The 14,085-nt window shown below is 32.1% G+C and overlaps 1 protein-coding gene across 3 annotated transcripts; it reads right to left on the reverse strand.

Moving 5' to 3' along the window:
- Positions 1-1,159: 1,159 nt before the first annotated feature.
- LOC111487140 (protein TIC 40, chloroplastic-like) lies at positions 1,160-10,422 on the reverse strand. Of its 3 annotated transcripts, none has more exons than XM_023134398.1 (14): positions 10,048-10,422; positions 9,829-9,928; positions 9,573-9,630; positions 9,438-9,455; positions 8,487-8,733; positions 7,588-7,688; positions 7,453-7,516; positions 7,018-7,096; positions 5,666-5,706; positions 4,970-5,015; positions 2,918-3,012; positions 2,242-2,345; positions 2,128-2,175; positions 1,160-1,673 (listed from the first exon to the last, which is right to left on the reverse strand). In XM_023134398.1, the coding sequence occupies exons 1-14, from the start codon at positions 10,241-10,243 to the stop codon at positions 1,614-1,616; spliced, it is 1,257 nt and encodes a 418-aa protein (XP_022990166.1). In that variant the 5' UTR covers positions 10,244-10,422; the 3' UTR covers positions 1,160-1,613. The 3 variants fall into 3 exon arrangements, with proteins under 3 accessions (XP_022990166.1, XP_022990167.1, XP_022990165.1); XM_023134399.1 differs by having other exon boundaries at positions 7,453-7,507; positions 9,829-9,931; XM_023134397.1 differs by having other exon boundaries at positions 9,829-9,931.
- Between the last annotated feature and the right edge of the window lie 3,663 nt (positions 10,423-14,085).

Here is a 14,085-nt window from a genome sequence, read left to right on the forward strand (position 1 = left end):
CTTTGCGTGGTGGTGTGTTGGATGATGCATCGTTCTCTTCGATCACATCATGGCACTCGTCTAGGCCCTCGCGTGGTCGGATGGGCGCCACTTGAGGGTCATCGCTTCTATTGTTGCGACGTGAAGGTCACAACCTACTCTCTTTATAGTATGGTTGTGACATTTTCCCTCACTTAACTTAGTCATCGTGCTCGATGACTTACTCGGGGCACAATCGTATTACAGATTGTGACACATTGCATACAATTTAGTAATGAAGTTCAAATCTCATGTTATCATAAGATGGATGTCACAATTTAGTACCAAACAAAAACTTTATAGCGTTCACATAAAGTTTTTTTGTTAGTAAGATATATGAATAAAAAAATGGATGAATCTATTGAAACAGCTTTTCATCTCTACAATATTTTTGACTAAACTTTGATTCAAATAACTGAACATTGAAATAAAAACTCTAAGATTATAGACTTCTCATACACCCTCACATGCTAACAGATGAGTTTACTATATAAGAATGAGTTCACTCTCTCCTAAGCCCCCTCAAGGCTAAAGACTAGAGATGCAGGGAGGGACGAGAGAATCTCTCATCCCCACCACTTATTTCATTCTTTATAGTGAAGATTTCTCGAGAGAATTATTTTCTTTTTTCCATTTAAAAATAATAATTATTTTAAAATTTTTATTTTTCAATATATTATTTATCATAATAAATTAATATATTCATAAACTACTATCCTAATTTTTTAAAATTAAAATTTTAATATTACAACATAAATCTCATAAGTCTCAACCAAGCCAATATAGCCCATAGCCAAAAGTCAAATACATAATATATATATATATATATATATATATATATATATATTTATTTATATTAAGCAAGAGTGGAGAACTGGGTGGGGTGGAGAATATAATCCCGTCACAGGACCCCATTTATCCCCATTTCGTCCCCCATTCCCCATCTAAACGGAAAGCTTCCCCGTTCGAGACAAGTCCCGACTGATAAAAACTTATTCCCTGATCAATTAAAGAGCTGCAACCTGACGGCTGATGATCCATCATCAATCAGGAAGAATATATGGATGCAGAATTATAATATAATGAAAATGGAAAATCAAACATATATCTCACTTCTAATTTCCTAATAAAGGGTGGTGATATTTTTACTCAGCAATACTTCCAATAAAGTCATTCAATTGAAAGGGAAATAAGAATATGCCAAAATTACTTATAAACTACATTGACTACCTTGATATATCAATGAGCTTAAAAGTCTCTTACAATCAATCTAACCACTATATAAAGAAGAGGTTCCTATGATGTGTTGATTAAATGCAAAGCCACTAATAAATACATGACCTCCAGATGGTACTACTCGGAAAAAGAAACTTGGTTTTGAAAGGGAAAAAAGAATTAGCTCACCCGAAAAATCCAATATAACTCGTGTAATCGAAGCAGGCGAGACCGACTCAGCTAACTTCATTACGAAAAAGGCAGAGATGACTATCTTCTCCAACTTATTTCACAATGGACGGGAAGGAAGCATGCTCAATCTTCCATATTTGATTCTTATCTTGTCATGTACTCTTTAGCAACCAAAATAGTTACAATTATCATGGTGACCCAGAAACTCCAGGGAATAGTTCTGATATTTTATTGAAAACGTCCATGACCTACAAGTGCACCAAAACAGAAAAGGTATAACATTAGAATTTGTTTAGAGTGAATCATATTGATACATATTTAAAGAAATGAAGTAATGGAGATCAATGCGATCTGCCAAAAGGATAAGAAAAATAAGCCCAGAATATTAAATGAGGGGTATTCAACAAAGACAAATTGAAACAATTTACTGCACATGTGAAACAACAGAATGTAGAGTGATTATGTTTTTTATTTCGTTAACTGAATGAAACTAGAAAGGTGCAAAGTGCAGCTGAGAATGAGCAAGTTAATGATATAGAATATATATTAACAATCTACAAAAAGAACCCTCCCACCACCAGAATCAGTAAAATGCAATTCTGAGTTTATGTCAACATGTAGTCGGCATAACTCTACTTCGTTCGAGTTCTATATAAACCACATGAAAGATGAAAGTACAAGAACAGTATCAATTTAATGTACCTCTTTGTCATTTTGATACTTTGTTATACTCAGTGGATTTTGTGAACACTGCAAAAAGTAAAATCAAAATGTTAGATTTGAACCAAAAATGTATTACCCTTAAGTAAAACATACTTCCATGATGGCTGCCTGAACTCTTGGATTTTGAAATGCCATAGCGATTTCTGGATTGGCCATAATCTTTGAAATAACTTGGTCAGGTGTAAGCCCAATTTGATCTGTCATAGTTGCAAAAAGAAAGAGTAGGCTCAATTATTGTAATATTTATAAATGAATAATTAATTGAAAAACATGTGAAAACAATAAGATTTTGTTTTTGCGGTCTTTTATATGTGGAAAAAAACTGTTTTTTATTCTTAAAAACAAAACCGTTCTAATTTTCATTTCCAACCAGACACCAATGAACTCACAGAAACATATAATAGATATAATGAATGAAACTATTAATTATGAGTATACATGAACCGTAATCTTGCAATTCATTTGAAAGAATATATTTAAATCAATTTCAGCATTGCTGTAAGAAGAGAAACAAACATTAGCATCAGAAAACCAAAACCGAAGCAAAGTTGACAGACTTCTGAGCTTATCAATTATTTTGACAACAAAACAACAAAATGTCGGTCCATATTTTTAAGACTGGCATTATATGGTTGCATCAGTCACAGAAAATCATATACATCATCTGCATTTCATCTATATATGAAACATATGATGCCATAGTAAATGCCGACCAGAGAATAGTAATCAAGCAGAATGTACAAAAGCAAAAAAGAACGATTTGACTGACCAAATTGCTGCTTAACTTCAGGGCTGTTTAGATCGAAGTTTTTCAAGGAATCCATGAGGCTGTCGTCCAATTGAGGGCTTCCACTCATATTGTTACTGAGATTAATAATTAAAGCAGAAAAAACATCACGTTAGAAGATGGTGTTATAGCATATACTTCAAACATATTAGCAACTCTACAAGAAATCTGGCCAATCCGTAATGGAGAAAGAAATACTGAAAATCTAAAAGGACTACACATTTACACGAATAGAGAGCATTAAAAAGGAGCAAATCTATAAAACTACCAAAGGAGGAGTGTCGATCATTAAAAATCTTCCCATTCCTCTCACACCAAGGAGTCTAAAAGAAAATATGATAAAAAAATAAAAATGAGAAGGCATTGAGACTAGAACTAGAAGTAGTGCGATTACAATTTAGCATGTATGGCATGCATGAAATGAAAATAAAATTCTATATTAAGTACTCCGCAAATAAAGATCATTCAACTCTATAAATTATAAAAAATAACTTTTTTATATCTTCTCAATGACTGTGAGTAACTAAGGTCACTTGCTCTTACAATATTCAAATGTTGAAAAACTCTATAGGACTTTAACATTACAAGCAGGTGACCACCATACTAGGTCAACCCATGATTTAAGTGATCCAAACTTTGAACCTCGTTAAGATCCCTTTATATCACCAAAAATCATATTGTTCTTCTACTACCAAATAAACCAAATATTTTTTAAACAACCCAAAACAAACAAAATATTATTAAAAGAAAGTGGGAAAATAAAACTTGTCTCACAAAGGAGTCTTCCCCTATCAGGAGAATTTAGAAGAACCTCTTCCAACGATCCAAACTAGAGGATAGACACACTCAGAAGTCGGTAGAAACGTTCACAAAAAGTTTTCCGGAAGGATGTGGTTTAAATCTTTTCCATGTGTCACACAATGGCAAGGTGTGTGTTATATACTTCCCAAGGTTCGTCATTCACAATGGCGAGGTGTGTGTTAGGTTTACAATGGCGGCAACAAATGGACTTTCTACATTTTTCTTTCAATCTATCGGAAGATTGAGAGGCAAGACTAATTAACAAGCCCTTTTGAGTAATTGAAACCCAAAACATCAATGCCCTATCTACCTTCCTCCTTTTGTTACCAACATGCCACCATGGTTTTTTTTTGTTAAATAAATAACTCAGACAACCTACTTAAGGCTTAAGAGTTGAGTTATGGGTTATGGTATGGCTAAAGACCATTTTCAATCTATCTATTAAGACCTTTCCTATAATCCTCTATGGCTCCAACCAGGCCACTCCAAAAACCACTTACCATGAGGCAACAATACTATCTCCACGAAGTATCAACATCAAGTTCACAAAAGCTCAAAAGAAAGGGCGAAAGTTTAGAAAATCTTATTTTTAGTAGCAACCCACAAGTCAATGTTATGACAGAAGTATTAAAAGCTAACTCAAACATACTTTAAGTTCAAATCCCCTTCCTACTTCTCGATTAAATCGGAGTTCTTTAACTGATTGAATGGCAAATGTTTGGTTCGAAAACTTGCTTGGAATTGAGAAATGGAGAGCATAGGAAGGCCGCCTGAAGAAAATAAGCTATACATAGACTATGAAAGGATCTATAGAAACCAGATAAAAGTGACCCTTTGCACGAACCTTAGATATAATTTCTTTTAATAAGAAACTAGCTTCCATTGAAAATTATGAAATGATGTACGAGGCATAAAAAATGAACTTTAGATATAATATTAGCTTAAAATAATATGGAACACAGGATAAATTGCATTATGCATTTAAATTACAGATCATGCTGAATAGGAAAAACATTAGAGTCCAATATCACCAAGCATGTTCTGCAATTGCATATGTCAATAAAGTCAAATACAAGACTCAGGTATGGTTTCAGAAGTTGGCAAGCACACAAAAGTAAAGAAAGCAACAGCAAAGATGGCTCTCAAACTAAGATGATATATAAGAAGCCTACGAACAGAATTAAATAATTACTTTTTAAAGAAGAAAAACAAGAATAAAGAAACTGTACTTACAGCATTTCTTCTAATTGTTGACGATACTGTGGATTTTGCATCATCCCTATTCAATATAGTTCAATTAATAAGGGATGCCATGTTGGAGACTAAGCAATAAAGTAACTGATCAAGTAAAACTCCAAACCAAGCATATGTTACCCATCTTCCAAGTTCCAAGTATGCCCCCAAAAAAATCACAGGAACTCCAGAAATTTATTCTAGGTTATCAAGTTTAAAATAAATGTTCAGAAATTCCAATGTTGTTAATAAGATCCATAATCTGAATTTAAATGGTAGTAATAAAAAAGGGTAAAAAGTGTAGGCTATTTATTGTATCTATCACCTTTATATATCTGAGAGGCTGCTGAAGAATAATACTACCAAATATGCGACCCTCTAAGATTTTTATTCTAGAACATTAAAATAGCATTGAAAAACTTGTCTTGCATCTTGTTACAATCACTTGGTAAAGGTAATTTCTTCTATGCATTCACTGCGCCCACTTTGTTCACACGTATGTTTTGTCTTATTGGTTAATTAATTTTCTTCTTATTTACTTCCAGCATACCCACCCTCCCCCTCTCAGTGTTTCTTCTTCTATCTTCATCAGAAACGCCCATGGGCCCTTTTCTTCATCTTATTGATTTATATCCTCCTTTCTCAATGCTTAATAGAAGGCATAATGGCTGATGATGTAATAATCAATAGACTTACACTTAAATGTTTCTGGATTTCTCATCTCCTCGGGCAAATGGCTGTAAGATGAAAAACAAGTACACTTTCTTTCAGATATCAACACAATTTCAAGTATTCAGGAACCAAATTTAGCTCTAAGCTGCTTCAGAAAATGATCATACAAGCTACATGTATATGCAACAAGACAAGCAATAAAAGATCCCAAAAGGCAGAAAAGATATGCACCTAGAAAATACGAGGGCATTGAATGCCCAGGACATGGCCGAAAACAAAATTAACATTCATGCATAATGGAGAGTCTTCTAATCAAAACCTCAATTTAATGAAAAAAAAGAATTGGTGCAAGGAAGTCATTGTATCTGATTCTGGCCCTACGACAAGACATGAAAATACATTGACATCATTCTTTCAGACTAACTAATGGTAAAAGAGGTGTTTTATCAACAGGCAGGAAAGGCAGTTGTTAGGATCCTCACTGACTCGAAGAAAATGAGAGGTAACTATAGACAGCACTAAAACCATTAACCCAGTTAAAGCAGCTTTCATTTGAATTTCCCCGGAGTGTCTCCTACTGCAAAAACTTCCAAGATAAGCCTTAAAGACACATTAAATAGGTGAAAATCAGAAAGCCTATCCTTGAGCTGGTTGATAAGAACACCCCAAGTTGATGATTTCAGCAGTGAAACTCCAAAAATCTAGGAGAAATTTTAGAAACAGGGTTTCTCAAAGATATCATCTGAGTTTGAAAAGAGAGGTGTTGTTAACTCCACCACCTGTGAGAAAGAGAAGATGAAAGGGGTGGAAGAGCACTTACTTTTCAAAAGGTGGCAGCGCTACACTTATTTCATCCTCTCTAATATTCCTACTTATGCAAAATGTCAATAAATATCATCAGGACTACTGAGAAAATTATGAGATTTCCTTGAGGAGAGGATGCATGAAGGTAGTTATTTTTCCAGGTGGAATAGTAATTCCTATCATTAACATAAATAAATAAAATAAGTGGGCTAGCTCGGGCAATATCCAGTATGAAAATCAGGCTTAAATCTCCAAGAGATCGTGAAGAACTCCTCTATATTATCCTCTATGGAACTCTATTATATAGCAAGTACAGTTTTGAACTACAGAACCTGGAAAATTACAGGGATCACAGTCCCCATCCTTGGATTATTATTACCAATTGGCTTGATGTATTGCAAGTTCTTTGCATTTAAATGTGTGAAATAATGTCTATTTCTGCACATTACTTATACATTTTTATTTCGAATACAGCAATGAGTTTTCACTGATATAAACATACATATATATGAGAAAACCAAATCATAAAAATTCCAAAATGATTTAGTAGATAAAGAGTAAAAGCTGCATACGGATATATCATCTTCTGCACTGTCGGATCTTCCATCATTTTCTCCACAACTTCCACTGATAAGACTGAGCCAGGTTTTCCTAATAGACAAGAATGTCAGAGACTATATTAAATTTTATGTAATAACTAAACTGTGATAATATACATTCAATCATGAATTGCGCACCTAGCAGCAGAAAAATAACAAGATCAAAGAAATATAAAATAAATTATTTGTATGAGACAGAAATATCACATAATGGCTTAAATTTTATAAGGGTCGTGCCATATGTAGATCAAGTATTTTCCTAAGCTCTTATCTTTCAAGACTGGACTTTAAGTTATCATCTGTTTGGCTTTACTTTTTATTTAAGACTTGTACAGAGAGAAAACGTAGAGTGTGGAAAAAAGAATGACATTAACGAAGAAATATTATAATTGATTATTATCAACTTACGGCTGAATTGTGATCCCTCTGAACCATCAAAAGCCGGCTTAGAAGCAGCTCCATTCTGTGGAAGCTTCATAAATAAATCAAAGAGTAAATCAACATATCGACGCAAGCCATCACAACTACCAAAAACAAACTTACTTCCTCAGTAGGCTGAGCACTCTTTGGAACACTCGAGTCCACTGTATCTTCTTTGAATGGACTCTTTTGCTCCATTTCTTCTGGAGCAACGTCTACAAAAGCTGTGAAAAGTAGATATTATAAATCCTTCCAAGTTTTGATACAAAATGTCAGAAAATTCAAATTAATATCTTATAAAGTTAGCTTAGAAGAAGCACATAGACTGGCTGGAACACCTGCAATCGAAATATATGTGCATATATTTACAATGATTGCATACTACTGAGCAGGTACAAGCAAGAAATGAGAATGGGACTTATCACCTATTACACTAAATTTTGTGAAGCCTATTCCAAAAGAATTGAAGCCTTGACATTAAGGGGTGGAGATTGCCAAACCTCCTTTCACATATCTTTAGTTATTAAGGACCTACTTATCTAAGAATCTTACTACAAGCAAAGTGGTGGAATGTTGCACCTAGACAGCAGAAATGAAATTTCTAAAATTCCTCAAAAGAAATCTAAAAAAACTAACAAATATACATCCACACAGACAATTAAGTACATGAATGGTTCGTAATTATTAGAAAAGGAACAAGAAAGAGCATAAACCATATAAAAAATTCATCCATAGTTCCAGTATCCATATAGGGCACTTCACAAACTAATCCAGAAGATTATGGAACGCATTGTTCACACCCCAATACCAAGAAAAAAAGCAATAAAACCCTGGAAGTTTTTTTTAGTTTTAAGCTCATCAGAAGTACAAAACTGCAAACCTTGCAATTTATCCCAAACATTCGAGCCTCCAGTCAAGAGAGTATTCTCTTTGGAGCGCATAAATCAAAATCAAATCATAATTGATCAATCAAGAAAACCATCATATCGAAATAATGTAATTGAAGGAGAATCCTTGGGTACCAAAATTCTTTGCTTCCTTGTCCTCCGTCACAATTTTGGCAGTAGTAACTGGTTTGTTTTCAACTTTTGTTGCTGGTACATCAATTGATGGAGCAGGTTCAGAAACAGATGGAGAAACTGCTCTGCCAGTCCCAAATGTTGGAGGTATTGGAAAAGGTGATCTGGATAGTGAAGGATTACTCATTGGGCCATTTTGAGAATTCATTTGAGACATCATCGTCTTGAAAGCTTGTTGCATAGCATATTTCTAAAACACAATTAAAATGAAATTCATAGGAACAAAAGAAACACACAGATAGGTCAAGGTTAATAATGATCCAAGTTGTAATTTATATACAAGAAAAACACACAGATAGGTAATTTGTACTAGGTTCATTGAACACATGAATCTTTTTATCAGAGAAACAGAACTTTGGGATAGGCCACCGATCATTACTGTTTACAAAAGAAAGCGTGCAAAGGGTGGGGATCAATTTATTAAATAATGATAGAACTTAGTCAATGGGTAAGAGTATGAAGAGACAACGTATTAATGGAAGAATGGAAAGGGTTGAAAGAAAACTAGTATAAGTAGTACTATAGTAGTAGAAAGATGTGACGTATGCTTATGTAAAAGATAAGTAGTAACACGTAGAAGAGAAGGAGACTCCCGAATATCCCTCAACTGTAACTAGGCTCTCTTAGACCCATGTAAGTCCTACATCTTTTGTTAATGCACAAAGAAACGTCAGAGTCATGATACCGAAATCCAAAATGATAGCATATGTTTTTCTTACGTTCAATGACTGATATCGTGTAGAGCTCCAAGCAGAGAGAACAGACATTTTAAGAAGAATATCAGAGCAAGCTAAGAGAGAGCTATGGAAGACCGACTCTTGCAGGAACGACAGCACCCGAAGGACAGTTTATAAGGCACAATTATATCCCCATACCTTGTTGAAGAAAACTCACCTTCAAGTAAGAAGCCACCTGAAATTTTTAGAACTTGTTAAAAGAACATTCGGGCTAAAAGCTTCTTGATAAATTTAATCACATCCGCATAAGAAAAATATGCAGTTTAGACATATAGATTTGGTTCTCACTCACCCAAGTAAATAATGCTGAAAGCCCAACACCAACACCCACCCAAAAGAGAGGCGACCCTCTAAAAAAGTAGACAACCAGAATATTAAAGAGATAAAATAAAATAAAAAACAGAACAGAACAAAGCTGCCAGTTGCATCTTAAAAACTGAACATAGTTTGTGTCATATCTACTCAATCAAATCTGTTTCTTCTCAGGAAAAAAGTGTAGAATGAACTTCAGAAACATACAATTGAAAGATAAGGGAACGAAGATTTACACATAAGAGGAAGGGGGAGGAACCGAAACTGATGGAACACCAACAGAAGACGATTCATTGTTGGTTGTCGAAGAAGAAACACTCGCAAATCGTTCAGCCACTGCTTTTGACGATAACAAACAAAACAGAGAACAACGAAATGCGAAGCCGAGTGAATTACTGAAGACTGACTACAAGCTACTTTCAAATATCAATTTATATAATGAATTCGACTATTACCGACAATACGTTGGTTGGATCGACGATTAACGGCAGAAGCATAAATTCTGGGACGAGATTTAATCCAGGACGTTGCCAAGCGCCTGGTTCCGCATAATTGATTGGTTCTGGTGGCAGTGGAGAAGGTAGGAGTAGAAGAGCAGCCGAGAAACACAAACTTGGGAGGAGATGCTAGGGCTAAAGTGAGCCTGTCCATTGATTTCTTCTCAGTTTGCTCGGGTGATAAACAGCGACTGATTATGGGAAGAAGAAGAAGATGAAGATAGGCTTGGAATCCTTGAAAAGATTTCGGCTTGGTTCAGGGTGTGTGGAGAGCGTGCAACTTTTCTGTGCAGAGTTTACTGCTCACCGCTGGGCTTGATTTCAGTCGTTGGTTTGGATCATCAGCTCGCGGGCTCATGCTAAATGCCTATTTTGTTATAAATTTAAATCTAATTTACAAAAATACCCCACAAGTATTTCAAAATACCAATTAATTTTTTTATTTTAGTAATATATTTAAACAAATTTTAAAAATATTATAACCAAAGTACTCTTTAAAAATTGTCTCCAAATATTTTATTGTTAATATAGAAACATGGCTAGGAAAGTGATACAAATTCAGTATATGAAAGAGATTGGATCCTACAACTATAGTTTTAGGTTCTAATATGACTGAATGTCATGATTCATGTCTATGTGTTTGCAGTTTATGACTCACAATAGAGTCACTCACGGAATGTTCGAGATTTTTCAAATATTTTCTTCTCAAATAAATGTACTTGCAATTTATTACTAACCATAGTCACTTATTAAATGTTACTTTCTTCTCAAATAAAATTAATAATCAATGTCGAGATTATTGTATGTGATTGCTATACATGTCATGGATAGTCATAATAGCATTTAACTCCTTTGTAGTTATAGTTTTAAAGATATTTTTTGGGTCCAAATAAAAACTTATTATCAACAAATTTCGCTGTTTAAAAGTATTCGTGAAAATTGGTGCGAGTAGCAGCAACAACACGACTAAAAGTATTCGTGAAAATTAGTGCGGGTAGCAACAACAACACAGACTAGAAGTATTCGTGGAAATTGGTGCGAGTAGCTGCAACAATACAGACTAAAAATATTCGTGTAAATGAGTGCAAGTAGGGGAAACAACCAGTTGTATTTTAAAATAGAAATGTTATAAAGAGAGACAATTTTAAAAAAATATAAGATTTTGAAACGTGTTTTAAAAATAGTATTATTAGAGGAGAGACACTAGGATTGTTGTTATAGGAGAGACACATTGAAACTTGTTTTAAAAATAACATTATTAAAGCAGAAAGTAAGTAGGATTGTTATAGAATGGAGAGAGGTTGGAATATGTTTTAAAAATAACATTATTATAATAGAGAGACACTAGGACACACAGATAATAGAGATTGAAACGTGAGAAACGTGAGATACAGATAATAAAGATTGAAACGTATTTTAAAAATAACATGGAGAATTACATATTTTGAATCCTATTCTAAAAATATAAAAAATAGGAGTGGGGTAAAGAGATGGTAAAAATAGGATAAAAGAGAGCCACTCATGGATTTTGAATTTGTTATAAAAATAGGTTTGTTATAAGAGACCAGTACATATTTATATAGACACTTATTTTTTAATCCTATTGTAAAAATAAAATTTCTGTAGGATTGTTATAAAGAAGGAAATGATATAAAAATAAGATTCTGGACACATAGATTTCTATTATAAAAATAGAATACTATTATAAAAATATAACGGTTATAAAGAAATAGACAAAGTTGGAGTATTATTATAAAAATATAATTGTTATCAAGAAATAAACACGTATAATATTATTCTAAAAATAGAAATAAACACGTATTTATCTTGAATATTATCCTAAAAAATAGGATTGTTATAAAAAGAAGACACGTACCTATTTTGAATACTATCTTAAAATAGGATTGCTATAATAGGAGATTACAAATATAAAAATAGGATCTAGATGTTATGAAGATTCAAGAAAGAGATAGTGAATAAGGATTGTATAAGGAGAGACTAAAAATTGATAGAATCTTTAAGGAAAGATTCAAGAAAGAGATAGTGAATACTATTTTAAAGGATTGTATAAGGAGAGACTAAAAATTGATAGAATCTTTAAGGAAAGATTCAAGAAAGAGATAGTGAATACTATTTTAAAGGATTGTATAAGGAGAGACTAAAAATTGATAGAATCTTTAAGGAAAGATTCAAGAAAGAGATAGTGAATACTATTTTAAAGGATTGTATAAGGAGAGACTAAAAATTGATAGAATCTTTAAGGAAAGATTCAAGAAAGAGATAGTGAATACTATTTTAAAGGATTGTATAAGGAGAGACTAAAAATTGATAGAATCTTTAAGGAAAGAGACCGTATATATTTTGAATCCTATCCTAAAAATAGGATGATTTAGCATGGGTTTTTTACAATAAGATTGTTTATAATTATAAAAATATAAAATATGATCGTGAATAAAATAGGATTCTTATCGAGAGAGAGATACGTGAAATTTTGAATCATATTATAAAAATAGGATTGTTATAAAAAAAAGACACCAATTTTGAAAGAAAAAATACATAGATTTTGACACTAGATTTATACCGATTTTGACACCAATTTTTACAGATTTTACATTTGACACCAAATTACACGTAGATTTTGAGATTTTGACACTATATCTATTTTGACATGATTTATAACATATTGACATGATTTATCTTTGACACCAAATTTAGACATTTTAACACACTTATTGACCCTTTACATACATATTTAAAAAACAAAAGAGAATATTTTAATAGAGAGGTATTTAATTTTGAATATATTTTAAAAATGATGAAGTATTGTTATGGTAACCACAAGTCATTTTCCTATTAATTTTGTAATAATTTGATATTAAAAATCTAATTTCTCAAATGAGTAACAATTTAATTTAATTTTGAATATTTTATTTTTATGAGACAAAAAAATAAATAAGTGGAATTGAACATTTTTAACCTTGAATATAAACTTTTTTTAACTTAAAATTTATGTATGGGTTCTTAGCGCTATTTTACATAGTAATTTACAAAGTAAACTATGGAGAATTATAAAAGAAATAAAAAAATAATAATAATATTTTTTATAGGGTTTGGAAACCTAATTTACAAAAATACCCTACAAACTTTTTATTGTATTTCAAAAAATACCAATGAATTTTTTTAAAAAAAATTTAATAATATATTTAAACAAATTTTAAAAATATTATTATCAAAAGTACTGTAAAAATTATTACTATTAAACTTTAAAAAATTATTTCGAAATATTTTATGGTTAGTATATGGATGGAATCATGTATAACTATTTGATACACATAGAGTATATGAGAGGGATTGGATCTTACGACCATAGCTTTAGGTTATAATATGATTGAATGTCATGATTCATGTCTACATGTGTTTGCAGTTTATGACTAACAATAGAGTCACCTACTAAACGTTTATTGTTTGTGATTACTATACATGTTATGGATAGTCATAATAACATTAAGTTTGGTATAGTTTTCATGTTTAACATTTTAGTTAATAAATTTGTATATTTAAATTTGTTGTGTTGTAGTTTTAAAGATATTTCTTGAGTCCAAATAAAGAGTGCTGCAACAAGAAGTATGTTTTAAAAATAGAAATGTTATAAAGAGAGATGAAATGTATTTTAAAAATGGAAATGTTATAAAGAAAGAGACACTATTTCGTGTTTTAAAATGAGAGACACTGTGAATTTTATAGGGGAGATATAACATTATTATAGGAGAGAGACACTGTGATTTTTATAGGGGAGAGATACATATAGTAATGTGTTTTAAAGTGTTATAAAAGACAAATATTGAAAACATTAAAATTGTTAGAGGAGAGATACGAAAATTCATACAGATTTTGAATACTATTGTAAAAATAGAATTCTTAAGACATGTGATTTTGAATAGTATTATAAAACTAAAATTAGTTATAAATAAAAGATTTTGAATACTATCTTCAAAA

Source organism: Cucurbita maxima, unplaced genomic scaffold, assembly GCF_002738345.1.
Source record: "Cucurbita maxima cultivar Rimu unplaced genomic scaffold, Cmax_1.0 Cma_Scf00012, whole genome shotgun sequence".
NCBI classification, from domain to species: domain Eukaryota; kingdom Viridiplantae; phylum Streptophyta; class Magnoliopsida; order Cucurbitales; family Cucurbitaceae; genus Cucurbita; species Cucurbita maxima.